A 14,317-nucleotide genomic window follows, 5' to 3' on the forward strand; every position below is an offset into this window, starting at 1 on the left:
CTCCTGAGTAGCTGGGACTACAGGCGTACACCACCATGCCTGGCTTTTTTTTTTTTTTTTTTTTTTTTTTTTTTTTAGTAGAGACGGGGTTTCACCATGTTAACCAGGATAGTCTTGATCTCCTGACCTCATGATCTGCCCTTCTCGGCCTCCCAAAGTGCTGGGATTACAGGTGTGAGCCACCTGTGCCCGGCCTTTCGCTGCTCTTTTTGAATTCCACTTCCTGATTCATGTGTCATCTCCTGTCTCTCCCAACCCCTGGCCTTTTTCCTTTGTTCCCCTCCTAACCTGTTCTTTCCTACTTTAGACCCTTCAGGTCCCTTTCCTCTAGTCTCCAGATCTGTGCCTTACCTTTTCTCCTCTGTTTAAATGTATTTTAGGATAGATTTTCTTCTGTGGTTATCTTTCTCTTTCATCACCCAGTCAACGTTTTGCTACTTCTTAGACCTACTGTCTTCACCCTTTATTCATCTTTCTGGTCCTTTTCAGTCCCATCTCTCCCATCTCCCAGGCACCACCCACTTCTCTTTTTATACAAATTGGTTGTGTACCCTCCTTCTCATGCTCCCTTTAGCCCTTAACATACTAAAGCAGGATCTCAAGCATAGAACCAATAAGGTCTATTTGATGTTTCTTCCTTCATTGCCTAATTTGTCATTTGCCTAATTTGACTCACCACCAGAGGACAGAAGGAAGCTATTCAAGTTCAATGTGGATGCAGAATCACTCTGTGCAATGGAACGGGAGGCTGGTACATCCTCACTCAGTGTCCATTCCTTCCTGAGCTCCTGACCCCTTGTGCAGACATCTAGGGAGCATTCTCCATCTTTGGTTGTCTCTTGTTCCCTCCTCTTCCCACATCTCAACCTATAACCAAACCTCCCTAGATTAGCACCCAACCTCAAATGGTAATCATCAACAAATGCAGGAGGTAAAATTGCAGTCTATGGGTGAGAATTAAGCATGAAATCATTGGTGATCATTTTAGGGGGTGATCTCTCAAGGTGCTTAGCGAAGTGTCTTTTGGTGCCTCTGCAGGCTGGGGTGGGAGAGACAGAAAAGATTGTGGACTCTTCATTCTGGCCCAGTAAGGTCTGGGCCATTACAGTCTGGGGATGCTGTCATGTCCTCCTGTGCGGGAGAGAACTGTCTACTTGCTATCCTCGGAGTGCTCCTCAGGGCCCCCTCAACACACACACTCAAAAGAGCTGTGGGAAAGTAAGTCATAGTTCACAATACTGGAGAAGTGACCTCACATATTCTCAGGCTTCTCTTGTGATCCTGTCCCTACAGGGCCCAACTTCCAGAGAAAGGCCCAGACTCAAATTTGCTCAGGGTCAGTCATGGGTTTGGGAATAGAATATGGTTACATGTTGGGACTGAAGGAAAAGCCCCAGATGCCCAGTTCCTTCTTCAGTGGGAGAGATGGGCCCAGGGAAGAGGCCCTCCATGTGGTCCTGCCCAGTGGTGCCCACCTGAGAATGGCATCCCATAACTGCTCAGCCAAGTGGAATAAAAGGAAGAAAACGGAGCTCTTCATTAGTGTGAGCGCAGAGACACATCATTGAGACACATAACCACAGAGAAAACCCAGGACACACTAGTTTACTGCTTACGGTGGACACTCCAGCTCATTTGTCAAGCAAGGGTAGGAAACAAACAAAAACACCTGATACAACATTCAGACGTAACACAGGCCACCTGCTTCCTTCAGGACCCCCACACGGAGTGTGAAGAAAAGGGAAGGGCCAGCCCTCTTTCTTCCTTCTCATATCAGCAAGACGAGCCTACACAGGGGAAACATCTGACTCTCCCCTCAGTCTACAGAGTCCACACTCTTTCCCAAACCTCCAACCCCTGTCCTCTCAGCGGGCCTGATCCTGTCCCACCAAGCAGCCTCTTTTCACTCTTTGACCCCCCAACTAGGGGACATGGCTATTCTTGTCATCCCCTCTGGCCTCCTCCAGTGCTAAGGGCTGATCCAGGGAAGCAGCTGGTGGTTCCTCTTTTGCCTTGCTGAGGAAGAGCCCAGTCCCTGGTCTGGCCCCTTCGGGCAGCCAGGAGAGAGCTGACGAAGGCTGCCTGCCCAGAGCCTGGGTGCAGGGAGTTGGAAATAGATCGGAAAAGTAGCCATCCTCTCCTGGGGGATGCCCCGGAGCTTGCGGGCAGAACGGACCAGGGAAGGGCAGCTCTGGCAAACAGGGGTCACTCCAGGAGGCTGTGCCTATGAGGTCAGAGGGTGTAGGATTACCAGACAGGATCGACAGTATCAACTATCATTAACTGTGTTCTACAACAGATCCCCCTGTGCCCCAACACACATAGATGCAGCTTAGGACCTCAGTGCAAGTCGTCCACCCTTAGGACACAGGCTCCAGCACTCAAGGTCCTGTGGTTTAGTAACATTGACACAAAGCGAACCATGGATCAGGCCAATGCTGTTTCATACACGCAACAAGGAGACCGGGAACCACCTGATCTTTCCTCCCCTTCTGCTAGAATCTAGTTTTAATATGATAGATGTTTCTGGCATTTCAGAGGTCCGAGTGGCCCAGCAGAATATTAGCTGCCATCTATTCTAAGCCAAGTATTTTCACTCCTATTGTTTATAATCCTCACCAAATCCCTCCCTGACATAGAACTGTGAGTCCCATTTCAGAGTCCCAAAACTGACACTCAGGAGAGCTAGTAACTGGCCGAGCTGGATTTCAAACCTGCTTTCCTAATGCCAGACTCCAGAGTTCTCTGCTAACTCTCTCTGTGCTCTGCAGCCTCTGCACAATTTGAGGGAGAAGAGCTTCATAAAGAGAACTAGGGGCAAACCAAAGGTTTCATTCACCACGCATGACCTGCCTCAGTGTACCCTCCAGATAACGTGGCTCTTTGTCTCCTCCCACCTTCCTCAATCCCAAGGGGACCTTCTCTCCCAGCCCCGACTCACCCATATTCCCAGCAGGGGGCTGCATCAGGATCTGCCCTGAGGAGGCACCTGGGCAATAGCCCTGCGACGTGCCCCCGCTGGGGCCACAGGGAAACGTAAACAGAGAATCTTCAGGCGGTGGAAGTGTCAGTGAACTGGGCATGGAGAAGGGGAAAGTGGGGAGGAAGGGAAACTTGGGCTGAGGGGACTGGAAAAGTGGGGGCTGTGGAGCCTGGGAGAACTGGAAGGGTCCTGGCTGGTTGCTCTGTTGGTAATCCTGGGGCTCCAGCTCTTCCAAATATGAACAGGGGGGTGGCAGGGTGATGCTGCAAGGACAGGGGAACAGCTGGTGAGGTGCAGGGGTGGAAGAGCTCCCCGTTCCTACTACAGTAGCTGAGTCCCTTCCTCTCACCTCCTTCTCATCTCCATGGTGACCCCAGCCTTGCAAGGCTGCGGCAGCTGCCTCTTCTCCTGCCTCCTGCTCCTAGCATCTTGCCCTTGTTTCTGCTCTATTGCTGTGTTCCCCCCTAGGCCATTCCCCAGATCCCCTTAACTCTTTCATCCCCAACTCCTGTACTACTCTGTGCTCCCCTCAGTTAACCCTCTTCTCTCTGAGGGTCTATCTTCTCTCCATGTACACCCCCACCCCCGCCCAGATAACTCGACTGACCTACGCCCCATAGGTTCCTTACCTTGTCCCCCAGGACCCACAAGGGCCATCCTTGTGGCTGCTGTTACTGCCAGCAATGTCCATCAGCAGTGGCATCAGTTGGGGGGTGTGGACAGGGCCAAGGGGGAAAGGAAGGTCGGCCCTTCGCACAGGTGGGGGGCTGAAGAGTGGGGGGGTCACCACCCTCTGAGCACCCTCACTGCGTTGGCTGGGGGCCAAAGTCTGGTCAGAAGTCAGCAGCATGGGGGGCTCTAGGAGCAGAAAGCAAAGAGGGGCTATAAGGGTAAGGGCAATGGGAGACAGGTTTGGCATTGCTGAATGGTAGACACAAGACATGCCAGGTCCCCCTGAATAGGCCTTGCTGGCCAAAACACTGGAGGACTCCAGTCACTCCCACCTCCATCAAACAAGGTCCGTCTTCACTATCTTTAGTTGCCATTTTCCCCCAGCTCTGAAGGTGGGAGCTCACCTGGAAAGGTATCCAGAGGCGACTCCTGAGGGAAAGGGTCAGGCTTTGGCTCCATGGGCACAGCAGGTAGGAGTTCAGCTGCAGAACTGGAGGCAGGAAGAATGAAGACTGTAGCTTTGGTGGTCTCTGGATTTGCACAGGCGCTCATTGCCAGGAGAGATACCAGTTCCCAAACTCTGCCTCCTACAGAGCATTGGCAACTTCCCAATCCCACGGCAGCCAAAATCCCTGTAAATCTTACCTGGCAACCCCAGGACTCATGCCTAGCCTTCCAATGCTCTCCTTCTAGACCCTCAGGATCCCAGCTTGGACCCCACTTCTTCCCACAGGGATGATACAGAAAGAGGAGGAATTCTGACCTGCATTGACTGCTGGCAGGGCCAGGGGCTGCAGCATTGTCCTTGCTTTCTTTCCCATTCAGTTTCTCCATTTTTCGCCACTTGGCTCGGCGATTCTGGAACCACACCTACGGGGGAAAGGTGCTTGAAGAACTGGAGAAGAGGGGCAGAGACTCAGGCTTAGGTCCTGTCTATTGCACAAGGAGCGACAGGACTTTGAAAGGTCACTCCAGCACTCTGCTTCTGAGGCCTCTGTCAGGCTGGTTTTATCAAAAGTCTCTGCAGTGCCTTCTCCTAATGCTCTCAGGCTGTGGCACTCTGGAAACAGTCAGGGACACAGCCACTTCTGAGGCCTCAATTCAGCTTCTACCCAGGCTGCCACTAAGCAGTCACTCTGCAATTCAAGAGTTTCAGTGGTGGGCCCTCCGCCAATCCACCCTGCCACCAGGGAGCCAGGCCCCTTTACCATGATGCGCTGGGGAGTCACCCCCACCGTCTGGGCAATCTCCCGGCGTTTATCACTGTCAGGATAGTGGTCTTCTTGGAATATCCTCTCTAGCTCCTCCAGCTGATCTGAAAGAAGAAGAAACTTGTGTGAGGAGGACAAATGCCAGTGACAGGCAGGCAAAGAGAAAGAGAGATGCTCACCAAGTATCTCTAACAGATGGGGCCACTGCACCAACCCAACACTTTCCCAAAGCCTTTTTCCTATTGGGCTGGGCCTTCTCACGCTTGGGTGCTACAGCCGAGAGCGGTATGTTTACTTTCCTTACTTTTCTACCCTGGTCAATTTCTTTTTTTCTTTTTTAGGAGTCTCACTCTGTCGCCCAGGCTGGAGTGCAGTGGCGCAATCTCACCTCATTGCAACCTCTGCCTCCCGGGTTCAAGCGATTCCCCTGCTTCAACCTACCAAAGAGCTGGGATTACAGGCACAGGCCACCACATCTGGCTAATGTTTGTATTTTTAGTAGAGGCAGGGTTTCACCATGATGGCCAGGCTGGTCTCCAACTCCTGAATTCAGGTAATCCACCTGCCTCGGCCTCCCAAACTGCTGGGATTACAGGCATGAGCCACTGTGCCCAGCTCCAACCTCATTTTCTGATGTGATAACCCAACCTTCCCTCTGAGGGTCAGAGATAGTGGCACTACCACGGCCCAAGAGAGAATCCGGGACAAAGTGACGTACAAACTAACCACATCCCTCGGGTCTCCTGGGGGTAGATTCTTCGCACAGCCCCACCTTTTTCCAGGATGATCCCAGATCTCCTCAGTTTCCTCTCTTTAGGGACTTACCTGAGCGGTATAGGGTTCGTGTCTTTTTCTTAAGTTGGCAAGTCACTTCCGGGGGCCCCTGCTTCTGTTCTCTGTTTTGGTTGCTCTGTGCCAATGTACTGAGGAGGTTGGCCAGGTGGCAGGGCCCCCGGCCTGACCCACAGGGCACTGGGTTGTGCGTGGCACGGGCTGAGTTAGGGGCACCAGGAGATGATGTTGGGGCCAATCCCGTGGCGTTAGGCTTTTTCTGCTTCCCGGGGGCTGGAGAATAGGACCTCTTTCCTGTCTTCACCTCGCCCACTGGGAGGGAGCAATCTTCCCCCTGTGCCTGGGGCCTGGAGCGGGCTACAGTTCTGTCTTTGTGGAGAGCCCTGGAGCGGGGGGGCGGGCACGGTCTCCCAGCATCAGCCCCGGTGGCTTCTCCAGAGACTGCTGACGGCTTCTTCTCTCCTGAGATGGTGCAGGAGGGTGGCGGTTCCTCACTCTGAGTGTCCTGAGCATGAGGGGCTGAGCCCCGGAGCAGTTCCTCCTCCCGGGGTCTGGCAGCCAGGGGCTTCTCTGCAGCTTCCTGGCCTGTGGGGAGCCAACATCCACTGACCTTAGCATCAGGGAGAGGGAAGAACTGGCCAAGAGGAAATGCTGCTTCCTGCTCTGCAAACGGTTTGATCTTAAGCTTTAATTTGTCTACCTATCAAATGGGGTAATAATTCCACACTTACCTTCCTAGCTTGACTATTGTGAGGATTAAATCAGATAACCCAACTTCTTTCAAAAATCTAGACAAATGTATGCAATTCTGAGAAGGCCTTAGTTCATGGTATCTCCTAAGTTGGGGGTGTTCACTCCCTGTGAGTTCCCTTCTTCCCAGACACCAGGGGTATGAGTTTGAGGGACTGTTCAGGTATCTCCAAGGGATCATGTTGGGGATGGGGGTGGACCAGGAAGACAAAGAGAAACAGATTGACAGGGATTCTGCTTCTCCCAAGGCGAGATGCTGTTCCTGCTGCATCATTATTAATGTAGGCATTATTGCTTGGAGATGGGACAAGGCAGGATTCGATCCTTTCCAGCAGCTGAGGCAAGAACATCAAAAGAGATAACAGGGACAACCACGGAACTCTGTCTCTGCCAACCCTACTCAGCCCCATACAGGCCCCCCCACCAACCACCACCCAGCATGTCCATTTCCTCCCGCTCCCTGCAAAGCAGAATCTCAGTCTCTGGTCAACCTCTTTTTCGAGTAAGGAAATTGTGGCCCAGCTAGAACTAAAAACCCTACCACTTATCCCTAAAGCTTGGCTTCCTTTCTTTGAGCTGACTGATGCATCGGGAGCTTACCATGTTCCAGGCATGGCACTAAGCACCTTTCAAAGATTAGCACAGTGCGTATTTAACCTCTGTGAGAACGGCACTGCTAATATTCCCTTCTAACAGATGAAGGAATGAGGATGACACAGCAATGTGTCCAAGATCACACAGCACCCTGAGCACATAATCTGTGTACTTAATCACGACATAGAGCCCTTCCTGGGGCCATCAAATGGTCCCCCCACTTTCACCTCCCAACTGACTCATAACCCCAAGAACCCTGAGCTCAGGGAGCTGCTTTATCATTTCCAACTAAATTGGAACATTTGTAATGAATGCTTAGTAACAACTAAGAACTATTGTTACATTAATGAAAATTGCATGAGATAGGTCTTAAGGAATAACTTTGTTGTTGTTGTTGTTTGTTTTGTTTTGCTTTGTTTTTTTGAGATGGAGTCTCACTCTGTCGCCCAGGCTGGAGTGCAATGGTGCGATTCTGGCTCACTGCAAACTTGGCCCCCTGGGTTCAAGCGATTCTCGTGCCTCTGCCTCCCAAGTAGCCGGGATTACTGGTGTGTGCCACCACACCCAGCTAATTTTTGTATTTTTAGTAGAGATGGGGTTTTGCCATGTTGGCCAGGCTGGTCTCCAACTCCTGACCTCAGGTAATCCACCAGCCTCGGCTTCCCAAAGTGCTGGGATTACAAGCATGAGCCACCGCGCCTGGCGGTAGGAATGACTTTCTAACAGAGTGTCAAGGAAGAAGGTCATGGTCAAGAGTGCCGTTCCAAGTCCCTTCCTAGGACACAGGCTGGACCCGACTTGCATGAGAGGGTCTGGGCTGGTGAAGAGGACGAGCAGGCCTCTATGGAGTGAAGGGACAAAGCTGGCTGGTGGTGTGGGGAAGCAGGGACAAATTTGTTTTACAGCATTTTAGGAGAGCTTGTACTGTAGCAAAAAGCCTGGTACCCAGCACTGCGGGTGCTCCGTAAGCACTTGTCCTATGGGAGTGATGTGCCTTTGTAAGAAGGGGACGGGTGTCAGACCCCAGACTGGAAGGGTCCTGGGGCTCCCAGGGTTCTCTCCCCAGGGCATTGGGAGATTGGAGGCGGGGGGATGGGTTGCAACCCCAAAGCGCAGGGGCAGTGAGGTCGGCCTCCTCCCACCCTACCCCACCGACTCCACCCGGCCCTCGGCCTACTGAAGCTCTTAGGTCGGCTAACGCTGAACTGGTGATCACAGGTCTCCCCCCTCCCACAGCCCCCAAAGCCTGCGCCCCTCGCAGGACTGGGTCTCCACACTCACCCCGCGGTCCCTGGCAGGGATCCTCTGTGGGTTCCATGGCCTGGACTCCCGCCGCCGCGGCCGGCCCGTGATGCACAGGCGCGGCCTAATGAAGCCTCACCGGGCGGGCAGGTGTGCAGCCCGCACGGGCCGGGCCGGGGGAGCCGCAGCCCGAGGCTGCTCCCCCTCACCCCCACCCCCACCCCCAGGGCGAGGCCGGCCCGGGAGGGAGGCTCGGCTGGGGCAGCTGCGAGGGCGGGGAGGACCCGGGCCTGGGCGCCGCCTGCTCGGCTCCCCCCCAGCCAGGAGCCCAGGCCCAGGTGCGGGTCTCCTCCAGACGGCCCCTCCCGCGGCGGGGCGAGGCTGTAGGGCGAGGCTGGGGCGAGGCACGGGAGCGAGGCTACCCAGTGGTCTTCAGGGGGCTGGGCCCAGCCGTGGGCTCACCCACACCCTAGGGAGGACTCAGTCCTGGATCGTGGCTAAAGCGCTTCCCTGTGGACTGTGGAAGGCGATTTCTAGAGCCACTCCTCAAAGGGGAAGCGCTGGGTTGCCCAAATCCCATGCTAGGGCCCCTCCAAGCCTCAGTATTGAAGAGCTTCAAAGTTCCCTTCCTGATTTTGTTTGCTTTTGGTTTTGAGACGGAGTCTCGCTCTGTCGCCCAGGCTGGAGTGCAGTGGCGAGATCTCAGCTCACTGCAACCTCCGCCTCCCAGGTTCAAGCAATTCTCCTGCCTCAGCCTCCCGAGTAGCTGGGACTACAGGCGCCCGCCACCACGCCCGGCTAATTTTTGTATTTTTAGTAGAGACCGGGTTTCACCGTGTTGGCCAGGCTGAACTAGAACTCCTGACTTCAAGTTAACCGCCCGCCTCGGCCTCCCAGCGTGCTGGGATTACAGGCGTGAGCCACCGCGCTCGGCCCCGGTACTGATTTGAGGGTCTCCAGCGCACAAGGGCTGCACCAGATGATAACGAAGGAGCTGAAAGAGCCACAGACTCCGTAGATCGGGTGCAGTGCACACAAAGGAAATTCAGGTACAGTCGGAGGCGGCCCTGCCAGGGACGCTGCGGTCACTGTGTTCCCATCCATTTGATGTTTCGATTTTATTCTCTGAAAATGGAAGGGACTTTCTATAGGGGAGATCTCATGGCGGGGGGTAGGGGGGAGGAGCCTTATGATTCCTAGTTCACAGAATGTTTCTTACCATCTTTATACAAGCAAAATCAGAATTTAAAATTTCTTGCCTCTTCTCCTGAGCGGGGAGGGGTAGAAAGTGGGAGGGCTGGTCAGATAGAAACAGGTGCTTGGAGCTGGGTGGGGAGCGGGCGGCCTGGAACAGAATCCAGGTGTTTTGCTTTAAGGATTTAAAAGACTCTGGACACCACGTGCTTTCATGCTGAAATCAGCTGTGGGTACATTTTCCTATTCCTTTAATTGCCTTGAGGGGCTTGCCCTACACATGTGGACTTTGGAGGATTGTGAGAGATTTAGTTCTTTCTGAAACACAAAAATGTAAACTAACTTCGAATATGATCAAGCCTTCAGGCATCCCCTGTTTCATTCCATGCCTTCCATAATGTGGACAGCCTCTGTTTTATGAGGCGTTCAGGCAGACGGGGCCCAGTTTCTCTGCTAGAAATGAAGCATTCCAGGACAAGTGAGCAAGGAGTTGTGGGCCACTGACGTTGCTTCCAGGAACATTTGATGATGAAAAATCAGGACCATTTGGTGGTGACATGGTAAATGGAACCCAGGCACGTCCTTGCTCACAGAAGCTTACCAGTGGAGGGGAGATCATCAAATGATATGTCAGGATAGTGCGGTCAGTGGTGAGTTAGAAGTATGAAAGGCTACTATGGAGCATGGAGGAGCAGGAACCCCTTCTGGACTAGGATGGAAGCTTCTTGCAGAAGGCGACACGTGGGCTATGAGCTGTGGAGTTGACCACATCACAGTCCCGCTTAAAACCTGACAGTGACCCCTGACTGCCAGGATGAATGCCAAGCTCTGAGATCCGGATCTTTCCCCTGGATCCTCATTTCCCCTGTGTTACCCACCCCGGTATTTCAGTGGTGTTGTGTGTGTCTTTTTTGGCCTAATGTTTCTCAAAGAATGTTCTTAAAACCCCCTGGATCAGAATTTCTTAGGGAATTTGTTTAAAATGGGGGTTCCAGTCCCCAGAAATCATAATTGGCTGGTCCAAGGAGGTACCCAGAAACATCCATTTGAAGCCCCTAAGGTAATTTTTGTACGTTGCAGAGTTTGAGACACTTTTAGACTTTGCAAAAACAAAGTCAGTTAAAACTATCCTGTGGATAGGAGTAGGGGCAAGGGATGGTAGGGGCCTGTGTGGGGAAAGGAAATGACCTTTTGTCCTTTACTGAGGTGTCCACTGCAGTGAGAAGGGGGTGCAATTAATTTCTTAGCAGATTATCCTATCACATTAAACTGAAAATAAGTCATCCTTCTCTGCCATCGTTAATGTTGTATTTCCTCTCTCTAGCTGACTCCTCCCTGCCAGGGTGAAGGTCAGAAAGCAAAGATCCAAATTCCCCATAGGCTATATGGCACCCTTCCACAAACTGTGAAAGATACAGGTTCTAACTCTGCAACAGATTGGCATAGGGACTTAGGGAATTTAAAATATTGGCATTTTTCCAACTGGCCACAGTGGCTCATGCCTGTAATCCCAGCACGTTGGGGGGCCAAGGTGGGCAGATCACCTGAGGTCAGGAGTTTGAGACCAGCCTGGCCAACATGGTAAAACCCTGTCTCTACTAAAAATACAAAATTTAGCTGGGTGTGGTGGTACACGTCTGTAATCCCAGCTACTTGGGAGGCTGAGGCAGGAGAATTGCTGGAACCCAGGAGGTGGAGGTTAGAGTGAGCCGAGATCATGCCACTGCACTCCAGCCTGGGTGACAGAGTGAGACTCCATCTCAAAAAAAAAAAAAAAAAATTGTCATTTTTCAAAACATAGAAATGAGGGGTTTTTTCCCACAAATGATATAGTTGGATGTTTTGTTTATTTATATGAAGAATTTTATCGGCTGCAAGTGAATTTTATCTAAGATGTGCATTGCATGGGAAAATGTCTGATGAGTTTTGTTGGGAAGGTGTTGTGTTTTTGACATATCCTGTTAAGTCATATCTTCCATGGATCAACTTCAAATGAGGGAGGTTTGTCATGGAAGTTAAAATACTGGCTAGATGCAAAGAGGCAGCTCAGTTATATGGAGGACAATAAGGTATTGTTTTAAGGAAACTTGGGGCTATTTCTTCCTAGGTCCTGTTTGGTTGCATTTCATCTTTGTGATCAGCTGACTAGTTCATAGACTAACTCAACTTTGTTTAGAGGACAGGGAGGTATTTTTTTAATTTTTAATTATTTTTCTGGTTTCTTTTTCTGGTTTTCAGAGCCAGACTTTATACCATTACCCATGTACTTAGCAAGAGACATTTCTTCCAAAATCTTTTTTTTTTTTTTTTCCCTCACAGATATGAGAATACCAGAACAAAAAGGAAGGTGTCTGATACTAAAAAAAAGTAGTTAATTTTTTTCAGTCTAGGAAGAGTAAGTGAAATAAGTGTTCTTGGTCCTTCTCCCTCTCTCTCTATAATGAGAAAAATAACCAGAAGAAGACAGCTGATTGAGAACATTTTTTGAAGCAAAACCACAAGGTAATGTGTTCTTGTTCTGTGGGCCACACCCCAGAGTAGGCAGCATCAGGTCATTGGAAGACCTAGGACCAGAAAGGCAAGAATAAGTTGTGAAAGACAAGCAGAAATATGCACAGGCCCTGGCCAGGGAGATGATAGTCACAGCAAGTATGGGAGGTCAGGGCCCCTGGAAAACCACCAGGAAGAGATGACATGTCCAAGGCAGAGAGCTCGAAGGGAAGCCTGAGCCAGGCACATGTTCAGGGACCAGCACTGCCAGAGTCTGAGCAAATGGCCGGATGATTGGATAGATACTGGGGACCGATGACAGGGAAAAAGTGAATGGTCCCAGAGACTGGGAGAGACACTGGCAACTGCCAAAGTCCCTGCCCAGGGGCTTCCTGTGGAAATCCCAGAAAAGGATGGTTTCAGGTTGCCTGTGAAGGGAATTAGGAACACCTGGCTAGAGTGGAAACTGCCGGGCAGGGCGAGGACAAGTTCTGGCGTGAATTAGCGTTGTAACTTCTAATGCCTTTGCCCCAGACACTCAGGATAATGTGCGTCTAACAAGAATGGTGACCGTGCTTTAAACATTCTTCTGCTGCTGCTATTGTTTGCAATTAATCGCCACTGCTGGTGTTTTGTAATTTAGAACATACTTTCACATCCGTTCTAATTCTCTCCTCCTGATGTGCCTGACTTTTGCAGGCACTTTGTTCTTTCTATTGTATTCTAGTCTTCTCCAGGATTGCAATCGCGATTGCTAATTACAGCATGGCATACAAGGACCCCTCAAAACCCAGCCCCAACCTTCACTCAGGCTTCCTGTTTGGCTACCACCACTCCCCCGCCCCCACAGTCTCCCCTACTCTTCCAGATTTTTGTTCCAAGCTTTTACCCCTTAGAAATGGCCATGCCTTCTCAGGGTCACTGATCAAGCTGTTTATCAGCATGAAACATCTTTTTTTTTTTTTTTTTCCGTGGCAAAGTCTTACTCATCCTCCAAAACCCAACCCAAATATTCCCTTTCTGGGGAAGCCTAGCTCAGCCTTCCACAGCCAGAATTAACTGCTCCTTCCTAGGGCCTCCCCTTGTACTGTGTTTACATTTATATTACATCACTGCTCACAGGCTGAACTGATCAGGGCTTTGTGTATTCTCCACTGGATTGGGAGTTCTTAGATAGTAACATGCATCCATTCATGCCCGGTGCTTTCTTCTTGCTTTGTAAGTATCAACTCATTGAATTCTAACCACCCTATGAAGTTCTATTATATGGTTATCCCCATCTTAATGAAGAAACTGTAGCATAAAGAGTTTAATACTTCTCCAAAGGTGACAGTGGCCACCTCAGATTTGAACCCAGTTAGTGTAGTTTCTGCCTGCACTCCTAAACACTAGCCTCCACTGTTTATTTGATTGTATCCGTCACTATACTGGCATAGTGAATCCTGCATGGGGGATGGGTCATTGTTCAGTGACGAAAAGTTGACCATTGCCAGGAGTTAGGGAGCAGGGGAGTGAGGTGGCTGTGAGTTCAAAAGCGCAGCAGCAGTGATGGAACTGTTCTGAATGTTGGCTATAGCAGTGGTTCCACAAGTCTACACACAAGATAAAACTGCACAGAACTAAATACACACTAGTGCATGAAAACTGGTGAAATCTGAGTAAGGTCACAGATTGTATCAAGTCAGTTTCCTAGTGTGGTATTGTACTGGCATGACAGAAGATGTAAAACGGGAAAAGGGAATATGGAATCCCTGTATTATTTCTTACAACTGCATGTGAATCTACAATTACCTCAAAAAGCAGGAAAAAAGTTGATCCTAGTGTTCTGACCGCAAGTTTCGTTCTCCTGGACTTGGTTAAATATAATTCACAGAAATAACATTTTGGTATAGTAGCATTATTAACCTTTGCTTGATGGTAATTTTAAAATATAGATTTAAATGATACCTACATATTTAACAGGGCTGTGGGCAGGCAAAGCAGAATAATTTATATCTAATTTGTTCTAAAAGTAAATAACATGTCTCATAATAGGAATGCAAATTTATTAGAAAAAATGGCAAATACTGAACAATGAAAGGAAAAAGATGATATTTCTCATCAAACAACAGTATAAGTTATTAACAATTTGGCACATTTCCTCACAGGATTTTTTCCATTACTGCTGTTTTGTATATGATTTTCATGATTGTAATTACACTCCATATATAATTTCAAGCATTTCTTCCTTAAAATGTACTATGAGAAGCACAGTTCCGTATTGTTTCGAAGTCTTCAGAATTTATTGAGTGGCAGTACTCTAACTATTTTCCAACTGTTGGAGCAATCTTTTTAACTTAAATATTATACATTTTAAAAAATTAAAAAGGCAAATTTGAAATAAAGCTTA

At 49.9% G+C, this 14,317-nt stretch overlaps 1 protein-coding gene across 2 annotated transcripts; it reads right to left on the reverse strand.

Annotated features, from left to right (window-relative positions):
• Positions 1–1,341: 1,341 nt before the first annotated feature.
• Positions 1,342–8,320, reverse strand: NOBOX (NOBOX oogenesis homeobox). 2 transcript variants are annotated; one of them, XM_073008671.1, is made up of 8 exons: positions 8,284–8,320; positions 5,692–6,243; positions 4,864–4,970; positions 4,419–4,525; positions 4,060–4,145; positions 3,613–3,841; positions 2,942–3,246; positions 1,342–2,224 (listed from the first exon to the last, which is right to left on the reverse strand). In XM_073008671.1, exons 1-8 carry the CDS (start codon positions 8,318–8,320, stop codon positions 1,923–1,925), a joined length of 1,725 nt encoding a protein of 574 aa, XP_072864772.1. In that variant the 3' UTR covers positions 1,342–1,922. The 2 variants fall into 2 exon arrangements, with proteins under 2 accessions (XP_072864772.1, XP_072864773.1); XM_073008672.1 differs by lacking the exon at positions 5,692–6,243.
• Positions 8,321–14,317: the final 5,997 nt, after the last annotated feature.

Source organism: Chlorocebus sabaeus, chromosome 21 (assembly GCF_047675955.1).
Source record: "Chlorocebus sabaeus isolate Y175 chromosome 21, mChlSab1.0.hap1, whole genome shotgun sequence".
In the NCBI taxonomy this organism is placed as follows: Eukaryota; Metazoa; Chordata; class Mammalia; order Primates; family Cercopithecidae; genus Chlorocebus; species Chlorocebus sabaeus.